This window comes from Schistocerca nitens, chromosome 9 (genome assembly GCF_023898315.1).
Source record: "Schistocerca nitens isolate TAMUIC-IGC-003100 chromosome 9, iqSchNite1.1, whole genome shotgun sequence".
NCBI lineage: Eukaryota > Metazoa > Arthropoda > Insecta > Orthoptera > Acrididae > Schistocerca > Schistocerca nitens.
This window is the reverse complement of record NC_064622.1, coordinates 313,938,712-313,957,997: the sequence shown is the minus strand read 5'-3', so window position 1 is coordinate 313,957,997 and position 19,286 is coordinate 313,938,712. Positions and strand designations below refer to the sequence as shown.

Here is a 19,286-nt window from a genome sequence, read left to right as displayed (position 1 = left end):
GATCATCATGATACTTCTTCAATTACAGGCCACATGTCCTGTGGATACACGTTACGTGTCTTTAATGCGGTGGTTTCCATTGCCTTCTGCATCCTCATGTCGTTGATCATTGCTGTTTCTTCCGCCTTTAGGCGCAATTTCCCACCCCTAGGACAAGAGAGTGCCCTGAACCCGTATCCGCTCCTCCGCCCTCTTTGACAAGGCCGTTGGCAGAATGAGGCTGACTTCTTATGCCGGAAGTCTTCGGCCGCCAATGCTGATTATTTATCAAAATTTAGGCAGGGGCGGGGATCGAACCCGGGACCGAAGACGTTTTGATTATGAATCAAAGACGCTACCCCTAGACTTCTACGACGGCAAAATACTGTAGTGCCGATAACACCTTCTGTCTTTTGCGAAGCACTGAAGCATCTGTTTGTTCGGAAACCGGAGCCAGCACTTGACTGCTACTTCCATATGGTTCCGGCTGGCGATATTACAGTTGTTACTGACTCTCAGAACCAGGTTACTGGTATCTTTACTTGCAGTGACTGAGTCCCAGTTGAGATTTGTGGTTAAATAAAGGCTCTACAACAGTAATTTTACTCTGTGAATTACAGTAAAGTGAGAGGTAGAAGGTATCTTTTTATTGGACCTTACACGGTGTTTGTTGTGCGGTGTGCATAACGGGAAAGGCATTGTTTCAGCGTTACAGGCCGTCCCCGTTTGAGAACTAAAACAAAACCAAACTCCTGCCGAACAGGCCATGAAGGCCCAACGGTACTGACCGGCCGCCGTGTCATCCTTAGCTCATAAACGTCACTGGATGCGGATACGGAGGAGCTTGTGGTCAGCATACCGCCCGTTTGGGAACGGCAGCGTCAATTTGAAAACGGTCGCCACCTCGGAAAGGTCACAAAATTTTCTATTGAATTGGTATCATATACTGAGCAGATATATAATACGACGAAATTGTATGCTTTGGCATCAACTGCTGTTCAGCACGGTGCTTACGATAGTAGGTAACGATACTAACTTTACGGCGAGAACATATTTACAGTTCGAATATGTACTGAGTAGGGCTATCAGTACGTCTCACTGGACATGTATCAAACAAGCATTCTCTGGAAGAAGCTGAATCGGAATATGGCCACCACCGTGGTTAAAAAGACAGTCGGCCCCGGTTCATTTTCCCATGGCCAGTCTCGACTTTCCTGTGTCTGTTGCTATCGTGAATCAAGATGTCAGTAGGCTCACATGAACCTAGGTGCAGTTTGTCTCCAACGGAGACTTAGCTGCAACAACGCGAATCGCTTGTATCTGAAACACTGGTATCATTTCCAGCCTCGATCACGCCACATATTGTCATTTGTTCCGCTTTGCAGACCCCCTCCCCCCATTCGTCTCCAATGTCTAAGTTATTCGAAGGTCTAAGACGACACACCTGCCGTTTATGTTTTCCACCGTCTCTGGTACTCTTTCGACGGAATATCAACATATTTGCGATCCATTTTCGGCCTCGAGTTCACATCACTTGAAGCTGGAAGTGTCCCATACTCTGCACATGGCATGAACGGGAAGATTTATCTGTATCTCCGTTACCTATTTTCATTTTTTTTTCGTCTTTCTAACTGATCCTTGTAGTTTCATTGTCACCTAGAAACTCTCATTTCCACGCTAGAAAACGGTCGTAATACTCTCGTTCATACACAGGCATTCCTATTAGCAACAGCTTAAAGTTCAGGTACGTAAATAACATTGTGGTTATCAGTGAGATAACATGAACACCAGTTTTAAAACTGTAAGAAAATTTCGATAAATACCTATACACAAGGAGATCACAAATATGACATGAAACCAGTGATGTTTGAACTCCTCGATAAAATAAATAGCTCTTCCACGAACATGTATCACTTTACTCAATGCTAGTACAGACGCTGCACAAAAGCACACGTGTCGCCCGCCTGTTGATACAAAGAGATCAGTACATCACAAGAGTTGTACAGGATCAAGCTGCGTAACGAACGGCATTAGTGGTCCAAGCTGCTCAATAGAAAGCATAGGAAAATTGAAAGAAAAATTTCCAGCTCGAAATAGCAAAAGTAAGTTTACCAAAAAAATTTAAATAATAAGCCAGATAATAAAAGTAGCAGAAATGAAATGAACGACTATATCAGGGAATCAGGTACGAAGTATTTAAGTATGTAACGCTACTGGATGCGTGATAACGATATTGATCAGCATCGTGATGTTTTCGCGGCCTAATAATTCATGCATTAAATTTCGGATGTACAGCTGAAATATTAGAAGATGACGAAATAAAGTTTATGCGGCTCCACTTCCGAAATTTAATGGATTGGTAACAGTGCTGTTTCCCTCTATTAAACTGTTCATTTATGAATGGCTACATTGGTGATTATGACTGATGTTTCAGTGCCCTGTACAAGAGTTATTGTCGACCCGATTCTTATGTTGGCAGCAGAAACCAAATATTTATTGTTCAATAACAACCATTTTTCCATTTGCAGCACGTATGATTGGATCTGCTGATTCAACACGGACAACCTCTCTGGGACAGAAAGTTTGTGTACGCACGTGAAAGGATATGTTTGATTTTTGTAACTGTGCGTCTTTCACGCATGTATTTCAACAACATTGACAATATCCTTAAATATACAAATACTGGAGACTCTTTGATTCCAGCTCATCGTTAATGTAAATATGTTTTACATATTTCCTGTAAATAGACGAAAAGACACTATCGTTTATTTACATATCCGGGGAACAGTAACTAAAATCAGTCGCAGCACTCTAGCGTCGAGGGATATCCGACCGAGGTGACTTTAGGTGAACAATCATAAAAATGTAGTTATGTGTTGCGCAGATAGAAGACGTAAATTTACCGGAAGAATTCTTACAGCATATATTTCGCCCACTACGTCATCTAGGTAAACCTTGTAACCTTAATTCCGTACAGTGTCTGTGTATCTGTGCCGAAATTAGTCACCGAAACAGCTATGCTTCACAGAGAAAGTTACTCTCAAAAATATGAGCACCCACGTTTAATTACCAGTAGTATATTAAATCCTCCAACTTAATTCTCGCATAGTGAAGGCGGAGGTAAATTTAAAGAAATTAGGCGGTACCCGTGAATCTTTTTTCTAGCGCATCCGTCACGAACTGCACCGGAAATCGTGGACAGGCTTCTGCAACACAATACGCTACAAGGAGAATTACGGTATATAAATTTAGACGTAGACGACACTACAGATTTTTTTGATGTAGTTCTTAATCTCTTGTGAACAATTTCAGATTTCATTGATCTAGGATCCCAAGGAATTTGCTCACATCTGTAACACTTTGTAGGAGACAATGAACTGGATGTGAGGTGGAAGGAGTCTGTGGCTGAGCCATAGGCGACTGAGGTCCATAAACAGAAACAAGCCTGCGTTTAATGGATACGGTTTACATTGGGGCTTCCAGGAAACGTGAAATTATTCAGTGTCAGTCTCATCGAGCAACAGGGGTGAGTGGCAAAAGTTACAGATAGTCGAAAGGAGCAGGCGTATTTCTGGGGCGAATGAGGAATAATAGTGAGCGGTAGGTGGCTTAGCCATCTGTTCTGAGACAAAGTAAAATTACAAGAGAGACTGAGACAGGAGGGCACAAAAACATGTGTCCTGTATGAGAAGTTAATTTCGGGAGAGCAAAACTCAGAATGTCCGCCTCCGTAGGTGAGTAGGCATCGTCCCTGGCTGCTATGTGGAGGACCCGCGTTCGATTCCCGGTACTGCCAGACAATTTTCCTTCGTGGGAGGACTGTATGGGATCCATTCAACCTCGTGATGACAACTGCGGAGCTACTTGAGTGAGAAGCAGCCGCTCTGACGTCAACAAAGACGGCAGCGGCCGGAAGGGCGGTGTAGTGAATACACGCCTCTCCGTACCACATCCGAATGATGCCATTGGCCATAAACCACTCGGTGGTCGGTCGGTCACGATTGGCTCGTCCGGGCCAAAACGCGGAGATACCTCTATGTTATTGAAAGAACACTGGGCACTGTTGCATCTTCGTGCTGCCTTTCTAATAGATTTGGACTTTTGTCCCATAGGTCGGCACCCATACAGCGGCACATGTAGCCGGCTACAGCAGCTGTGTTCCCAATGTAAACAAGAAACGAAAACTGATAAATAATAATAATTTCTAGGGACGGAGTTGAGACTTACAACTGGAGTTCTAGTGGGTGTTTAAACAAAAATGCCGGCCGCGGTGGTCTCGCGGTTCTAGGCGCGCAGTCCGGAGCCGTGCGACTGCTACGGTCGCAGGTTCGAATCCTGCCCCGGGCATGGATGTGTGTGATGTCCTTAGGTTAGTTAGGTTTAAGTAGTTCTAAGTTCTAGGGGACTGATAACCACAGCAGTTGAGTCCCATAGTGCTCAGAGCCATTTGAACCATTTTTTTTAAACAAAAATGTCACATACACTCCTGGAAATGGAAAAAAGAACACATTGACACCGGTGTGTCAGACCCACCATACTTGCTCCGGACACTGCGAGAGGGCTGTACAAGCAATGATCACACACACGGCACACCGGACACACCAGGACCCGCGGTGTTGGCCGTCGAATGGCGCTAGCTGCGCAGCATTTGTGCACCGCCGCCGTCAGTGTCAGCCAGTTTGCCGTGGCATACGGAGCTCCATCGCAGTCTTTAACACTGGTAGCATGCCGCGACAGTGTGGACGTGAACCGTATGTGCAGTTGACGGACTTTGAGCGAGGGCGTATAGTGGGCATGCGGGAGGCCGGGTGGACGTACCGCCGAATTGCTCAACACGTGGGGCGTGAGGTCTCCACAGTACATCGATGTTGTCGCCAGTGGTCGGCGGAAGGTGCACGTGCCCGTCGACCTGGGACCGGACCGCAGCGACGCACGGATGCACGCCAAGACCGTAGGATCCTACGCAGTGCCGTAGGGGACCGCACCGACACTTCCCAGCAAATTAGGGACACTGTTGCTCCTGGGGTATCGGCGAGGACCATTCGCAACCGTCCCCATGAAGCTGGGCTACGGTCCCGCACACCGTTAGGCCGTCTTCCGCTCACGCCCCAACATCGTGCAGCCCGCCTCCAGTGGTGTCGCGACAGGCGTGAATGGAGGGACGAATGGAGACGTGTCGTCTTCAGCGATGAGAGTCGCTTCTGCCTTGGTGCCAATGATGGTCGTATGCGTGTTTGGCGCCGTGCAGGTGAGCGCCACAATCAGGACTGCATACGACCGAGGCACACAGGGCCAACACCCGGCATCATGGTGTGGGGAGCGATCTCCTACACTGGCCGTACACCACTGGTGATCGTCGAGGGGACACTTAATAGTGCACGGTACATCCAAACCGTCATCGAACCCATCGTTCTACCATTCCTAGACCGGCAAGGGAACTTGCTGTTCCAACAGGACAATGCACGTCCGCATGTATCCCGTGCCACCCAACGTGCTCTAGAAGGTGTAAGTCAACTACCCTGGCCAGCAAGATCTCCGGATCTGTCCCCCATTGAGCATGTTTGGGACTGGATGAAGCGTCGTCTCACGCGGTCTGCACGTCCAGCACGAACGCTGGTCCAATTGAGGCGCCAGGTGGAAATGGCATGGCAAGCCGTTCCACAGGACTACATCCAGCATCTCTACGATCGTCTCCATGGGAGAATAGCAGCCTGCATTGCTGCGAAAGGTGGATATACACTGTACTAGTGCCGACATTGTGCATGCTCTGTTGCCTGTGTCTATGTGCCTGTGGTTCTGTCAGTGTGATCATGTGATGTATCTGACCCCAGGAATGTGTCAATAAAGTTTCCCCTTCCTGGGACAATGAATTCACGGTGTTCTTATTTCACTTTCCAGCAGTGTATTACTACATTCGGTGGTATTGGTCAAAACAAGAAGAAAAGTTCCTATAATGGTATGTGTGGAAACCAATACCTGTTGAGATATGGGCCTGTCTGAGATCTCAGACGCTTGTCTCACTTACGTAGAATTGGACTTTACAAACTACACGTGGTTACCACTCATCCTGACACATCCTCGAGTCCAGTCAATTACGCTCCCTTTCAAGTACACCTGGCGGTAGTGGTACTGCGTCACATAAATTGGTCACACGCTCCTGTGACGTGTGCATATTGTCATTGGTTGGGCATACAGCAATGCCATTAATTGTCCCACTGGCCATAAATCCAACGGATTCACTTTTGGGGATCAAGGAGATCGTGCTACCGGACTTCCTCGACCAGTCTATCACCTGCGAAACGTTGTGGTGAGCTAATGTCGCACGATCCATAGAGAATGGGATGCTCTGAATGCTATCAACACTACTATCAACGTTCTGAAAACTACAGCAATTCAGTCTTACACAATTAACTGCAACAGGAAGAAGGCCTACGCCAGCTCATACTATACATTTCGCATTACACGTAAAATGGCCCATTTGTCAACAGGTACAGTTTTCCGGACATTTATTAGCACTTATCGTTTTGAAGAGTACAACCTCCTGTCGGAATATACACTACTGGCCATTAAAATTGCTACACCAAGAAGAAATGCAGATGATAAACAGGTATTCATAGGACAAAAATATTATACCAGAACTGACATGTGATGACATTTTCACGCAATTTGTGTGCATAGATCCTGAGAAATCAGTACCCAGAACAACCGCCTCTGGCCATAATATCGGCCTTGTACGCCTGGGCATTGAGTCAAACAGAGCTTGGATGGCGTGTACAGGTACAGCTGCCCATGCAGCTTCAACACGATACCACAGTTCATCAAGAGTAGTGACTGGCGTATTGTGACGAGCCAGTTGCTCGGCCACCATTGACCAGACGTTTTCAATTGGTGACAGATCTGGAGAATGCGCTGTCTAGGGCAGCAGTCGAACATTTTCTGTATACAGAAAGGCGGGCAGCAGTCGAACATTTTCTGTATACAGAAAGGCCCGTACAGGACCTGCAACATGCGGTCGTGCATTATCCTGCTGAAATGTAGGGTTTCGCAGGGGTCGAATGAAGGGTAGAGCCACGGGTCGTAACACATCTGAAATCTAACGTCCACTGTTCAAAGTGCCGTCAGTGCGAGCAAGAGGTGACCGAGACGTGTAACCAATGGCACACCATACCATCACGCCGGGTGATACGACAGTATGGCGAAGACGAATACACGCTTCCAATGTGCGTTCACCGCGATGTCGCCAAACACGGATGCGACCATCATGATGCTGTAAACACAACCTGGATTCATCCGAAAAAATGACGTTTTGCCATTCGTGCTCCCAGTTTCGTTGTTGAGTACACCATCGCAGGCGGTCCTGTCTGTGATGCAGCGTCAAGGGTAACCGCAGCCATGGTCTCCGAGCTGGTAGTCCATGCTGCTGCAAACGTCGTCCAACTCTTCGTGCAGATGGTTATTGTCTTGCAAACGTCCCTATCTGTTGACTCAGGGATCGAGACATGGCTGCACAATCCGTTACAATCATGTGGATAAGATGCCTGTCATCTCGACTGCTAGAGGTACGAGGCCGTTGGGACCCACACGGCGTTCCGTATTACCCACCCGAACCCACCGATTCCATATTCTGCTAACAGTCATTGGATGTCGACCAACGGGAGCAGCAATGTCGCGATACGATAAACGGCAATCGCGATAGCCTACTATCCGACCTTTATCAAAGTCGGAAAGGTGATGGTACGCCATTTCTCCTCCTTACACGAGGCATCACAACAACGTCTCACGAGGCAACGCCGGTCAACTGCTGTTTGTGTATGAGAAATCGGTTGGAAACTTTCCTCATGTCAGCACGTTGTAGGTGTCGCCACCGGCGCCAACCTTGTGTGAATCGTCTGAAAAGCTAATCATTTGCATAGCACAGCATCTTCTTCCTGTCGGTTAAATTTCGCGTCTGTAACACATCATCTTCGTGGTGTAGCAATTTTAATGGCCAGTAGTGTATCAACGTTCTGAAAAATACAGCACTTCAGACTTACACAATTAACTGCAACAGGAAGAAGGCCTACGCTAGCTCATACTACACATTACGCATTACATGTAAAATGTTCCATTTCTCAACAGGTACAGATTTCCGGACATTTTATAGCAGTTTTCGTTTCGACGAGTACAACCTCTTGTTGGAATATACGACACTTTAGTCGGCCGCGGTGACTGAGCTGTTCTATGCGCTCCAGTACGGGACCGCGCGACTGCTACTATCACAGGTTCCAATCCTGCCTCGGGCAAGGATGTGTGTGATGTCCTTAGGTCAGTTAGGTTTAATTAGTTCTAAGTTCTAGGGGATGATGACCTCAGCTGTTAGGTCCCATAGTGCTCAGAGCCATTTGAACGATTTATACGACACTTTTCTTAAACACCATGTGAAAGTATTGATATGAGACAATTTTGGTTAAGCGCAGCTATGTTTTTACCTGCAACGAACTTTTTTATGTGTAATTACGCACGTCGTGTAAGGTGCTGCACAAATTAATTTATTCTAGTAATTTACTATGTGTCCCCTTAAGTAGGTTGTTATACATGTAGATCACCGATAGGCTAGGCGAAATCTGGAACATAGTTTTGTAGTTACTCTCTCATTCGTGCTTTTACCTTCTAATTTTGTTCGTAGAATAGCAATTACTTTTCCTTATCAGCACATGGCGCAACGTCTCTCCTTCCGCGACAGATATGATGGTGCATTTCGCTGTTTGTCCACAGCTCTTCGACTTTGACTTGGAGGTGGAGCCAATCCTGGAGGTGCTCGTGGGCAAGACGATCGAGCAGGCCATGATCGAGGTGCTGTCCGAGGAGGAAATGGCCGCCATGCGCGCGCAGCAGCGCCGCCTCGAAGAGCGCAGGGCCGGCGAGGAGGCAGAGGTAAGCAGCGCCGCGTGCTGGCGCGGAGCGTCAACGAACCACTCTGACATAGCGGCTTCCGGGGGGTGACCCAGGAGAAATGGTCAGTACTCAGGGGTATGAGAGGAACGATCATTAGAAGCAAAGAATTTCGTACATACACCCTATTTCGAATTGTGTCCGATATGTAACACATTTAATGTGCATTGTTATCTTTTCTCTCTGTTATTCAATACGTCGTTAGGTTTACACGTGTACAACAGTTAATAAGCATTACAACACGCGTTTTACAAAGTATCAATTGAAAAATACGTAGTTTTAACACATTCGCCTCTGAGCATTATCGTACACGTCACGTTACAACTGTTGCACAGTTCACAATAAACGTTCGAATATCCCACCGTCAGTTGCAGTGTAAGTGCCTCTGCACGTTGTCTAATGAGGGCAGAAGTATCCATTAGGCGACCAAGCAGTTCATCACGTTTGTACACCTCAGACTTCATCCAAGCCCATAAACAAAAATCTTATGACCAGGTCTGACGATCTTGATGCCTAGTTAACTGGGCTACCACGACCAGTCCAGCGATTAGCTTTAGTGCGGTTGAGATGTTCCTTCACACATCTGTTAAAATGTCGAGGGGGTCCGTCATGCTTGAAATACATTTCAGTCGACGTTGCCAAAAGAACGTACTCCAATTCTTCAACAAGCGAATTAAAAAAAAATTCAAGTTTTTCGTGTCATTTGCTCTTTCAAGCTATCGTTCCTATCAACATGTTACTAATCATGGTGATAAAATTGTCTCGGGCTTCCAGCCGCGTCCAGTGTTTCAAAATCTGCGAGCTTTCGGCCGAGTTCTCCGCAGCCATTCTCAAGTAGTGACTGTCGAATGACTGCTGCTGCCATCCTGCTCCGGCAGCATTAATCGTTTGACGTTAACCACCTGACAATGGCCGAGTAGGACTCGGCCGAAAGCTCGCAGATTTTAAAACACTCGACTCGGCTGGAAGCCCGAGAAAATTTTCATTGTATATCACTGCGAAACTATGCATTCGTATATAATATTGGCCACGCTGTACCGAACACTGATCAAAAAACAGATTTCGAACTTGATTTCGCCGGCCTCTGTGGCCGAGCGGTTCTAGGCGCTTCAGTCTAGAACCGCGCTGTTGCTACGGTCGCAGGTTCCAATCCTGCCTCGGGCATGGATGTGTGTGTTGTCCTTACGTTAGTTAGGTTTAAGTAGTTCTAAGTCTAGGGGACTGATGACATCAGATGTTAAGTCCCATAGAGCTCAAAGTCATTTGAACCATTTAAATTGATTTCCACTGTGGAGTGTGGAGTCTTCTGCGACCACCGAAGGTTGTTGCGTGTGTTGCTGATTCCATTCCGTCCAAAAGTGGCTTCATCGGTGAATAATACTAATGAGAGCAAATGTCGATCGTCATTTAAACAGAGACAGTATTAAAGTCGTATGATACTGTCGTCAGTGTGAATATTGTGGACACGCTATAAGTGCATTGGGTACAAGTTTTTCGCAAGGAGTTTTCTCCACACACGTGTTCACAGGACACTGACACGTGAAGAAATTCGCCGTGTGCTGGTAGTGGTACTACGCTGCGCCATTTCAATAGTTTGTTGCTGTTCCTGCACAGGATGCGTAACTACACGCTCGGAAGAAAACTGGGAACTTCGAAGAAAACGTGTTTCACGCAGTGTGCCAAAAGCTCTGGGAAACACTTTGCGATGTGGAATTCGAGGTGCCGGATAGCGCCGACACTATTCTTAGACAGCGCCAGAAGCACTACCATCGCAGAAACTGTAAACACATCTACATCTACATCTGCGTACATACTCCGCGAGCCACCGTACTGTGCATGGCGGAGGGTACCCTGTACCTCAACTATTCACTTCCTTTCCTGTTCTACTCGCAAATAGAGTGGGCACAAAACGAGAATCTATATGCCTCTCTATGAGTCCTAATTTCTGTTATCTTTGTGGTCCCTACGCGAAATTCACGTTGCCGTCAGTTGGGTCGTTCTGAACTTTCCTCGAAAGAACATCGCCTTCCTTCCAGGGATTTCCATTTGAGTTCCCAAAGCATCATGCACAAGATATTTGCATATTTTTTATTAATGTAAATGGGTGGCATTTAAGCAGAGCGTGTACGAACAGTTAACCCTTCCTTCTCTTTTATACACTCTGTCCCTCACTCATAGAGCACAATGGATAAATACGCTTGAAAGGGCTGGTTTAGTGGCACAAAAACATACCGAGCAAAGAGGATGAAAGCAACTAGGTAGGTTGGGCTAGAATAAAACGTCAAAAAGGTTGAGTGAGCAAGACACATCAGTGCGCACAGCTAGCCCAAAAGGAAAAAATGTCCATGTGTTCTGTCTCGGAAACCTTTTGGAATGGTGCATATGTGCATGTGAAGTTTCTTGTTTCAGGTAAGCGTTCCTGTCGCATCCACGATTATGACCGCTTCTTCTAGGACACTCTGTATACGGCGTCATAGTCTGTGAACAAACTCCAGGAGCTTCCTTCTCTGTATTATTCATATTTTTGTAATGCACTGCCCGTGTCCTGCGTACTTGGAGCACCCAAAAAAAAACTCTCTGAGGCACTTGGGATTTTGCGTTGGTGGCTGGCCCTTGGAGATGTATTCGTCTACCGAAGAACAGCAGAATGAAGCCCCAAATATCTGTCACTCCTAACAAATGTAACATTGAAAGAAATGCCAACAGAAGGTCCCAGGCTGAGTGAAATAACTTCACGAAAATGAGAATGCGACAATGTTCGAAAATTTTGTCCTTCTCTCACTCCTCCGCATGCAGTGATCACGGTGCCGAGGAAGCTTTAAAACACACGCACACTGGATGCAAAGCTGAACGATGTTCCTAGTGTAATTCATGAGAACTCAAAAACTATCGCATGAAACGTCACTCCAAGGTAATTTACTACTGCAGTGCTATTTATCGGCAGTTTTAGGCTGTGCCTGGGGATGCAAATACACGGATTTTGCTTCTGGAAATGGACGCGCAAGAAAATAACTGCCCTAACTTCATTAGGAATTCTCAAAGATGGCCGGAAAAAGCCCTAAGAACATTGATCATACGCGAGCTGTAGATTAATGGGATGGATATGAAAGATAGGGCAATCCTGAAGTTTATCTGATCATTACGGAAAACGTCCAGTCTGAAAAAAATTTGTTATTGCAGACACGGCATTAGAACAAGTCTCCAGTTTCAGATATTAAGGGTGCGATGTCAGCTTAAATAAGGATGTTGATATATAGAATAAAATGAAAGAAACAATATGTTCCAGTACGTATGTGAAGTTATAAATAAACCTTAAAGAAGAAGACGGGGAAGACACAAAATTAAAACTTTACGAAACAACGGCTGTTCTGACCAGATGTATGGCAATGAATCTCGGATTGAAAAAAAACAAAGACGCCCGCAGTCGGCTGAAATGAGATTTTTAAGATATATCAAAGGTTGCAAAGTACAAGAACAAAGGAACAAACGGATGCAACATCTTAAACGTATGGAAGAAGACAGAGTTCCAGTCATCGTAAAGAAGCACAAGCCCTCAGGAAAAAGAGACATTGAAAGACCTAGAAAAAGATGGTCTTACAAATTTGAAGTCGGCACAGTATAACTGCGTAAACCCTGAAGTAACGAAGGAAGGAGACTGTTGAGGGGAGCTGGTCTCGCCAGAATACTTATTTGCGGTTATCCCCCTCGTTGTGAACTCGTATCTTAATGACCGCAGGCAACGCTCTGATCGAAAGCCTGCTAACGACCTAAGGTGCGTTGTGCTACAGCCCTGACCTTAATTACAAAATACTTGACTGCTACGGAAATGAAACAAGTATTTATTCCATCTCTGAAGTTCTTAGAGACAAAAAAAATTGGGAGGGAAATGTTGTCTACAAATTTTACAGGAACTACACTACAGTTACAAAAGCTGAACAATACAATACAGAGGCGGTAATTCATAAGATAGTGAGACAGGATCACAATATGTAACGCTTGTTACTAAATGCATACGTAGAGCAAGCAATAAAACAAACCCAAGGAGAAATTTGAAATAAGAATCAAAGAAATAAAAATTTTGCGGTTTGCTGAAGACATAGTAATTATGTCAGAGAGATGGCAAAGGATTTCGATAATCAGTTGTTGAACGGAAAGGTAAAAGTGACTCGATAAAAAAATTTTAAGATGAACATCATACGATGGCTTTTCGGAAAGTACGGTCCAATCGGTCGCGAAGTAGAAACCAAAGTAAAAATACACTCCTGGAAATTGAAATAAGAACACCGTGAATTCATTGTCCCAGGAAGGGGAAACTTTATTGACACATTCCTGGGGTCAGATACATCACATGATCACACTGACAGAACCACAGGCACATAGACACAGGCAACAGAGCATGCACAATGTCGGCACTAGTACAGTGTATATCCACCTTTCGCAGCAATGCAGGCTGCTATTCTCCCATGGAGACGATCGTAGAGATGCTGGATGTAGTCCTGTGGAACGGCTTGCCATGCCATTTCCACCTGGCGCCTCAGTTGGACCAGCGTTCATGTTGGACGTGCAGACCACGTGAGACGACGCTTCATCCAGTCCCAAACATGCTCAATGGGGGACAGATCCGGAGATCTTGCTGGCCAGGGTAGTTGACTTACACCTTCTAGAGCACGTTGGGTGGCACGGGATACATGCGGACGTGCATTGTCCTGTTGGAACAGCAAGTTCCCTTGCCGGTCTAGGAATGGTAGAACGATGGGTTCGATGACGGTTTGGATGTACCGTGCACTATTCAGTGTCCCCTCGACGATCGCCAGTGGTGTACGGCCAGTGTAGGAGATCGCTCCCCACACCATGATGCCGGGTGTTGGCCCTGTGTGCCTCGGTCGTATGCAGTCCTGATTGTGGCGCTCACCTGCACGGCGCCAAACACGCATACGACCATTATTGGCACCAAGGCAGAAGCGACTCTCATCGCTGAAGACGACACGTCTCCATTCGTCCCTCCATTCACGCCTGTCGCGACACCACTGGAGGCGGGCTGCACGATGTTGGGGCGTGAGCGGAAGACGGCCTAACGGTGTGCGGGACCGTAGCCCAGCTTCATGGAGACGGTTGCGAATGGTCCTCGCCGATACCCCAGGAGCAACAGTGTCCCTAATTTGCTGGGAAGTGGCGGTGCGGTCCCCTACGGCACTGCGTAGGATCCTACGGTCTTGGCGTGCATCCGTGCGTCGCTGCGGTCCGGTCCCAGGTCGACGGGCACGTGCACCTTCCGCCGACCACTGGCGACAACATCGATGTACTGTGGAGACCTCACGCCCCACGTGTTGAGCAATTCGGCGGTACGTCCACCCGGCCGCCCGCATGCCCACTATACGCCCTCGCTCAAAGTCCGTCAACTGCACATACGGTTCACGTCCACGCTGTCGCGGCATGCTACCAGTGTTAAAGACTGCGATGGAGCTCCGTATGCCACGGCAAACTGGCTGACACTGACGGCGGCGGTGCACAAATGCTGCGCAGCTAGCGCCATTCGACGGCCAACACCGCGGTTCCTGGTGTGTCCGCTGTGCCGTGCGTGTGATCATTGCTTGTACAGCCCTCTCGCAGTGTCCGGAGCAAGTATGGTGGGTCTGACACACCGGTGTCAATGTGTTCTTTTTTCCATTTCCAGGAGTGTAGAAAAAGTTTTGTGTGGACCAGTTAGCTAAACCTTCCGGCTACTTCCTTACATACTTGCCGTTCCGACTTAGACATTTGCCGTGGGGTTGTAGCATCTTTCCAATACCCTCGTCTCAACAGCCAGCCGCCTTTTTCAGCCACTTCTCTACGCTTGTCTGAAGCTCATTGTCTGTGCCAAAGTGTTGTCTTCATAGCCAGCGGTTCACGTGAGTACAGATGAACATCAGAGAGAGCCAAGCGAGGGCTGTATGGTGGACGATGAAACACTTCCCGTCGAACACGCCGCAGTAGCGTCTTCATTGCCCCAGAGAGAGGCCGAGAACTGTGATGAAGGAGGAAACGCAAGGGAGCTACGTTATGTGGGCTGCACAGGTTGAGGCGAAATCTCCCAGCCGGCTCTCATAATTGGTGGGAGACACTGTTGTTCTAGGCACCTTCACGTGCTCACTGTGCGCTCAGAACTGAAAAGAGCGACGTGACGCGGTCGATGAGCATACCGGAGATAGTGTTCAACACATCTGTGCAAAGTTTTGTCGTATTTTCAGTGGTTTCCGTTTCAAACAAGATCGGACGTTACTTTCCGAATGGCCTTCGTAAAATAGAAGTAATGGTTTGTAGTCGAGTTTAATCGGACGATGCCGAGGGAATTAGATTACAAAATCAGATACTGAGAGTAGTTTGCGACCTTCGTTATTTGGACAGGAAAATAATTGGTAAATGTAGGAGTAAAATGCAGACTAACAATGGCAAGAAGCTTACATGTACAAGAAAGTGTGTTAAAATTAAATAAAAACAAGGCTGTTAAGAATTTCTTTCTTAAGGTATTACATAGATGTAAAAAGAGAAGAATTCGTTACCATTGAATATATATTATGTGATTAAAAGTATCCGGACACCCCCAAAAACACACGTTTTTCATATTAGGTGCGTTGTGCTGTCACCTACTGCCAGGTACTCCATATCAACGACCTCATTAGTCATTAAACATCGTGAGAGACAAAAATGGGCCGCTCTGCGGAACTCATGGACTTAGAAAGTGGTCAGGTGATTGATGTCATACCTCTGTACGCGAGATTTCCGCACTCCTAAACATCCCTAGGCCTACTGCTTCCGATGTGATAGTGAAGCGCAAACGTGAAGGGACACGTACAGCACAAAAGTGTACAGGCCGACCTCGTCTGTTGACTCACAGAGACCGCCGACGGTTGAAGAGGGTCCTAATTTGAAAGACGCAGACGTCTATCCAGACCATCACACAGGAATTCCAAACTGCATCAGGATCCACTGAAAGTGCTGTGACAGTTAGGCGGGGGGTGAGAAAACTTGTATTTCATGGTCGAGCGGCTGCTCATAAGCCACACATCACGCTGGCAAATGCCAAACGACGTCTCGCTTGGTGTGCAGAGCATAAACGTTGGACGATTGAACAGTGGAAAAACGTTGTGTGGCGTGACGAATCACGGAACACAGTATGGCAATCGGATGGCATGGTGTAGGTATGGCGAATTCCCGGTGAATGTCATCTGCCAGTGTGTGTAGTGCCAACAGTAAAATTCGGTGACGGTGGTGTTATGGTCTCGTGTTTTCCATGAAGGGGGCTTGCACCCTTTAGAGCAGTTCAGGGATTGTGATTGCATCTTTCAACTCGATCGAGCACCTGTTCATAAAGCACGGTCTGTGGCGGAGTGTTTACACGACAATAACATCTCTGTAATGGACTGGCCTGCACAGAGTCCTGACCTGAATCGTATGGAACACCTTTGGGATGTTTTGGAACGCCGACTTCGTGCCAGACCTCACCGACCGACATCGATACTTCTCCTCAGTGCAGCACTCCGTGAAGAATGGACTGTCATTCCCCAAGAAACCTTTCAGCGCCGGACTGAACGTATGCCTGCGAGAGTGGAAGCTGTCGCCAAGGCTAAGGATGGGCCAACATTATATTTAATTCCAGCATTACCAATGGTGGGCGCCAAGTCATTTTCAGCCAGGTGTCCAGATACTTTTGATCTCATAGTATCTCGAAAAAAAGAGAAGTCATCGGCTCCCAGTCTCTCTTTTACACATTCATTTATGTTTCTTTCTCTAAAGATGCTATCAGTACTGTCCGTAATCCTACCATTTACTGTGTCATTTATGTACTGTGCCAAAAGTACTGAACTGTAGCTTTAGCAGAGCGCAACTCTATCCAAGAGGTGTATTCCGCTGCAGAGTCGAAAAGGGTTGCAAAATGCCTCCTTTTTTGCGAATATGAGAGAGTTGTGTTTGTAGAGTGTGGCTGAGTGTACTGGGTGCGTGTTATAGTGCGGTGTTACGTTTGTCTTGTATGTTGATGAAAGAAGGGAGAGAATGAAACCCTGTGCCAGCAAGTGACCTACTCCTCTCGAGTAGTACTGTTGTTTTTGTCTGGTTTGGCGGAAAAGAAAAGTTCACGTGTATCTGATAGCAGAAATTTTCGTTAACAAAAGGGAATACGCTTTCCGCGCTGTACGACATTGGACAACAGGCTCTTAAATGTGATTTGCAGTGTATCCGTGTAGATGTAGATGCAGACACTGGTACAAAGCAGCACTATCTCTTAAATACACTGTGAACTACCCTACCCAAAGTTTAAGTCCTGAAATGACAGCACAGAGTTCAGAGTTTGTACACATAGACAGAGTACGAGTTGAAAGTCCCAGAAGGACAGTTGAGTACCAGAGTTCCAGTATGACGAAACACAGTCAAGTACAGGGTAGAAACATCGACAAGAAATCTTACAGGTCTGCTAGTTGATGCACCAAGGCTGGCTCCTGCGCGTTACGTAATCGCTTCCCTCGGATATTTAATACTGATTGCTGGCCGGGTAGGCGCTAGGCCTACCCACAGCAAGCACCAAGGTTGGCACCAAGTTTGACGCCTCGATCCGACGGACGGAGACCATCAACTGTCTCGTACCATTGTTTCCTGAGACACTGCGGAAAGATTTCTAACTTAATCCAGAACATTAGCTCAGCGACTGGTGATCAGTCTGTGTATTGGAATTTTCGAGTCGAATTTGGTTTGTTGCTGATGTTACTACTGTAGCACGAACCACTATATTCCCTCATATTCCGAGGATTAACATAGGTTAACCAGTGAAACAGTTCATCACCTCATTCACGCATTTGATGTGGATCAGGTAAGATGTTTTCAGGGCTATACGAAACGGACTATTTTTTCCTTGTGTTTCACATGTTGCAGTAACTGGTGCGATAGCCAGGTCGCTTGTGCATTGGAGTTAACTCTTCGCATTGCAAAGGTATCAGTGCTTTCGACCAACTACTTTTCCTACAACGAATCTTTCGTTCTGCAGCGGAATGTGTACTGTTCGTAAAATTTTACGTCATATTAAAACTGGTGGCTGGACCGGGACGGGTCTAGGTTCGTGCCTGGATACAACGTCGGTAGGAACACTGCCGACGAAACGAAGGCTTCCAGGCTCGTGGCGCAGTTTGCGACACAGTTGTAATGTGACACTAGTTCCCACAACAGTTGATATTCCGCTGCAGAATAATGGATTTACTCTGGAAGTAAGCCATATGTTGTGTGAATGCCACATCACTACAATACCATTAATTTCGGGATTGCTAGACCTGCAAATGTGCCGGACGACTGTAAAGTACTAGCAGAAATAAAAGTGTGAAGCGGGTCGCGAGTCGTGCCTACAGTTACTGAGCACAGAAAGCAGTGCTCTCGAAAGTCAAGTTTCTGGAGTCGAGTCCCGGCTGTTACACAGTCATAATTTTTTAGGAAATGCCAAACGGCTTTTTCTTGGATGTTGACCTGCAGATGAATCCTAGACGGTACTGGAACCAGTTGTCACTGAAACGTTTTGACATCCAGATGATGAGTTCTTTAACAGATAAATGTAAATGTCGTGTGACTAGGGTCTCCCGTCGTTAGACCGTTTGCCGGGTGCAAGTCTTTCGATTTCACGCCACTTCGGCGACTTGCGCGTCGATGGGGATGAAAGGATGTTGATGAGGACAACACAACACCCAGTCCCTGAACGGAGAAAATCTCCGACACAACCGGGAATCGAACCCGGGCCCTTAGAATTACTCTACTACATTGGCTCCTTACTTAGCTTGCATTTATCGCGAATCTCTTGCCCAACGTAAAGTACCGAGCGACTGCAAAAAAGCGCAGGTGACGCCTGTATATAAGAAGGGTAGAAGAACGGATTTTCAAAATTACAGACCAATATTCTTAACATCGGTTTGTTGCAGGATTCTCGAATATATTCTCAGTTCGAATATAATGAATTTCCTTGAGACGGAGAAGTTGCTGTCCATGCATCAGCACGCCTTTAGAAAGCATCGCTCCTGCGAAACGCAACTCGCCCTTTTTTCACATGATATCTTGCGAACCATGGATGAAGTGTACCAGACGGATGCTATATTCCTTGACTTCCAGAAAGCGTTTGACTCGGTGCCCCACTGCAGACCTAACTAAGGTACGAGCATATGGGATTGGTTCCCAAATATGTGAGTGGCTCGAAGACTTCTTAAGTACATCGTCCACGATAGTGAGTGTTCAGTGGAGGTAAGGGTATCATCTGGAGTGCCCCAGGGAAGTATGGTAGGTCCGCTGTTGTTTTCTATCTACATAAATGATCTTTTGGATAGGATGGATAGCAATGTGCGGCTGTTTGCTGATGATGCTGTATTGTA

At 46.6% G+C, this 19,286-nt stretch overlaps 1 protein-coding gene across 1 annotated transcript in view; it reads left to right on the top strand.

Annotated features, from left to right (window-relative positions):
• The window catches only part of LOC126204205 (radial spoke head protein 3 homolog), a 340,719-nt gene that overhangs the window by 286,860 nt on the left and 34,573 nt on the right, over positions 1-19,286 (top strand). The window contains exon 5 of the mRNA XM_049938604.1: positions 8,734-8,892. Coding sequence (XP_049794561.1) covers positions 8,734-8,892 — 159 coding nt within the window. The remainder of the gene's footprint in view (positions 1-8,733; positions 8,893-19,286) is intronic.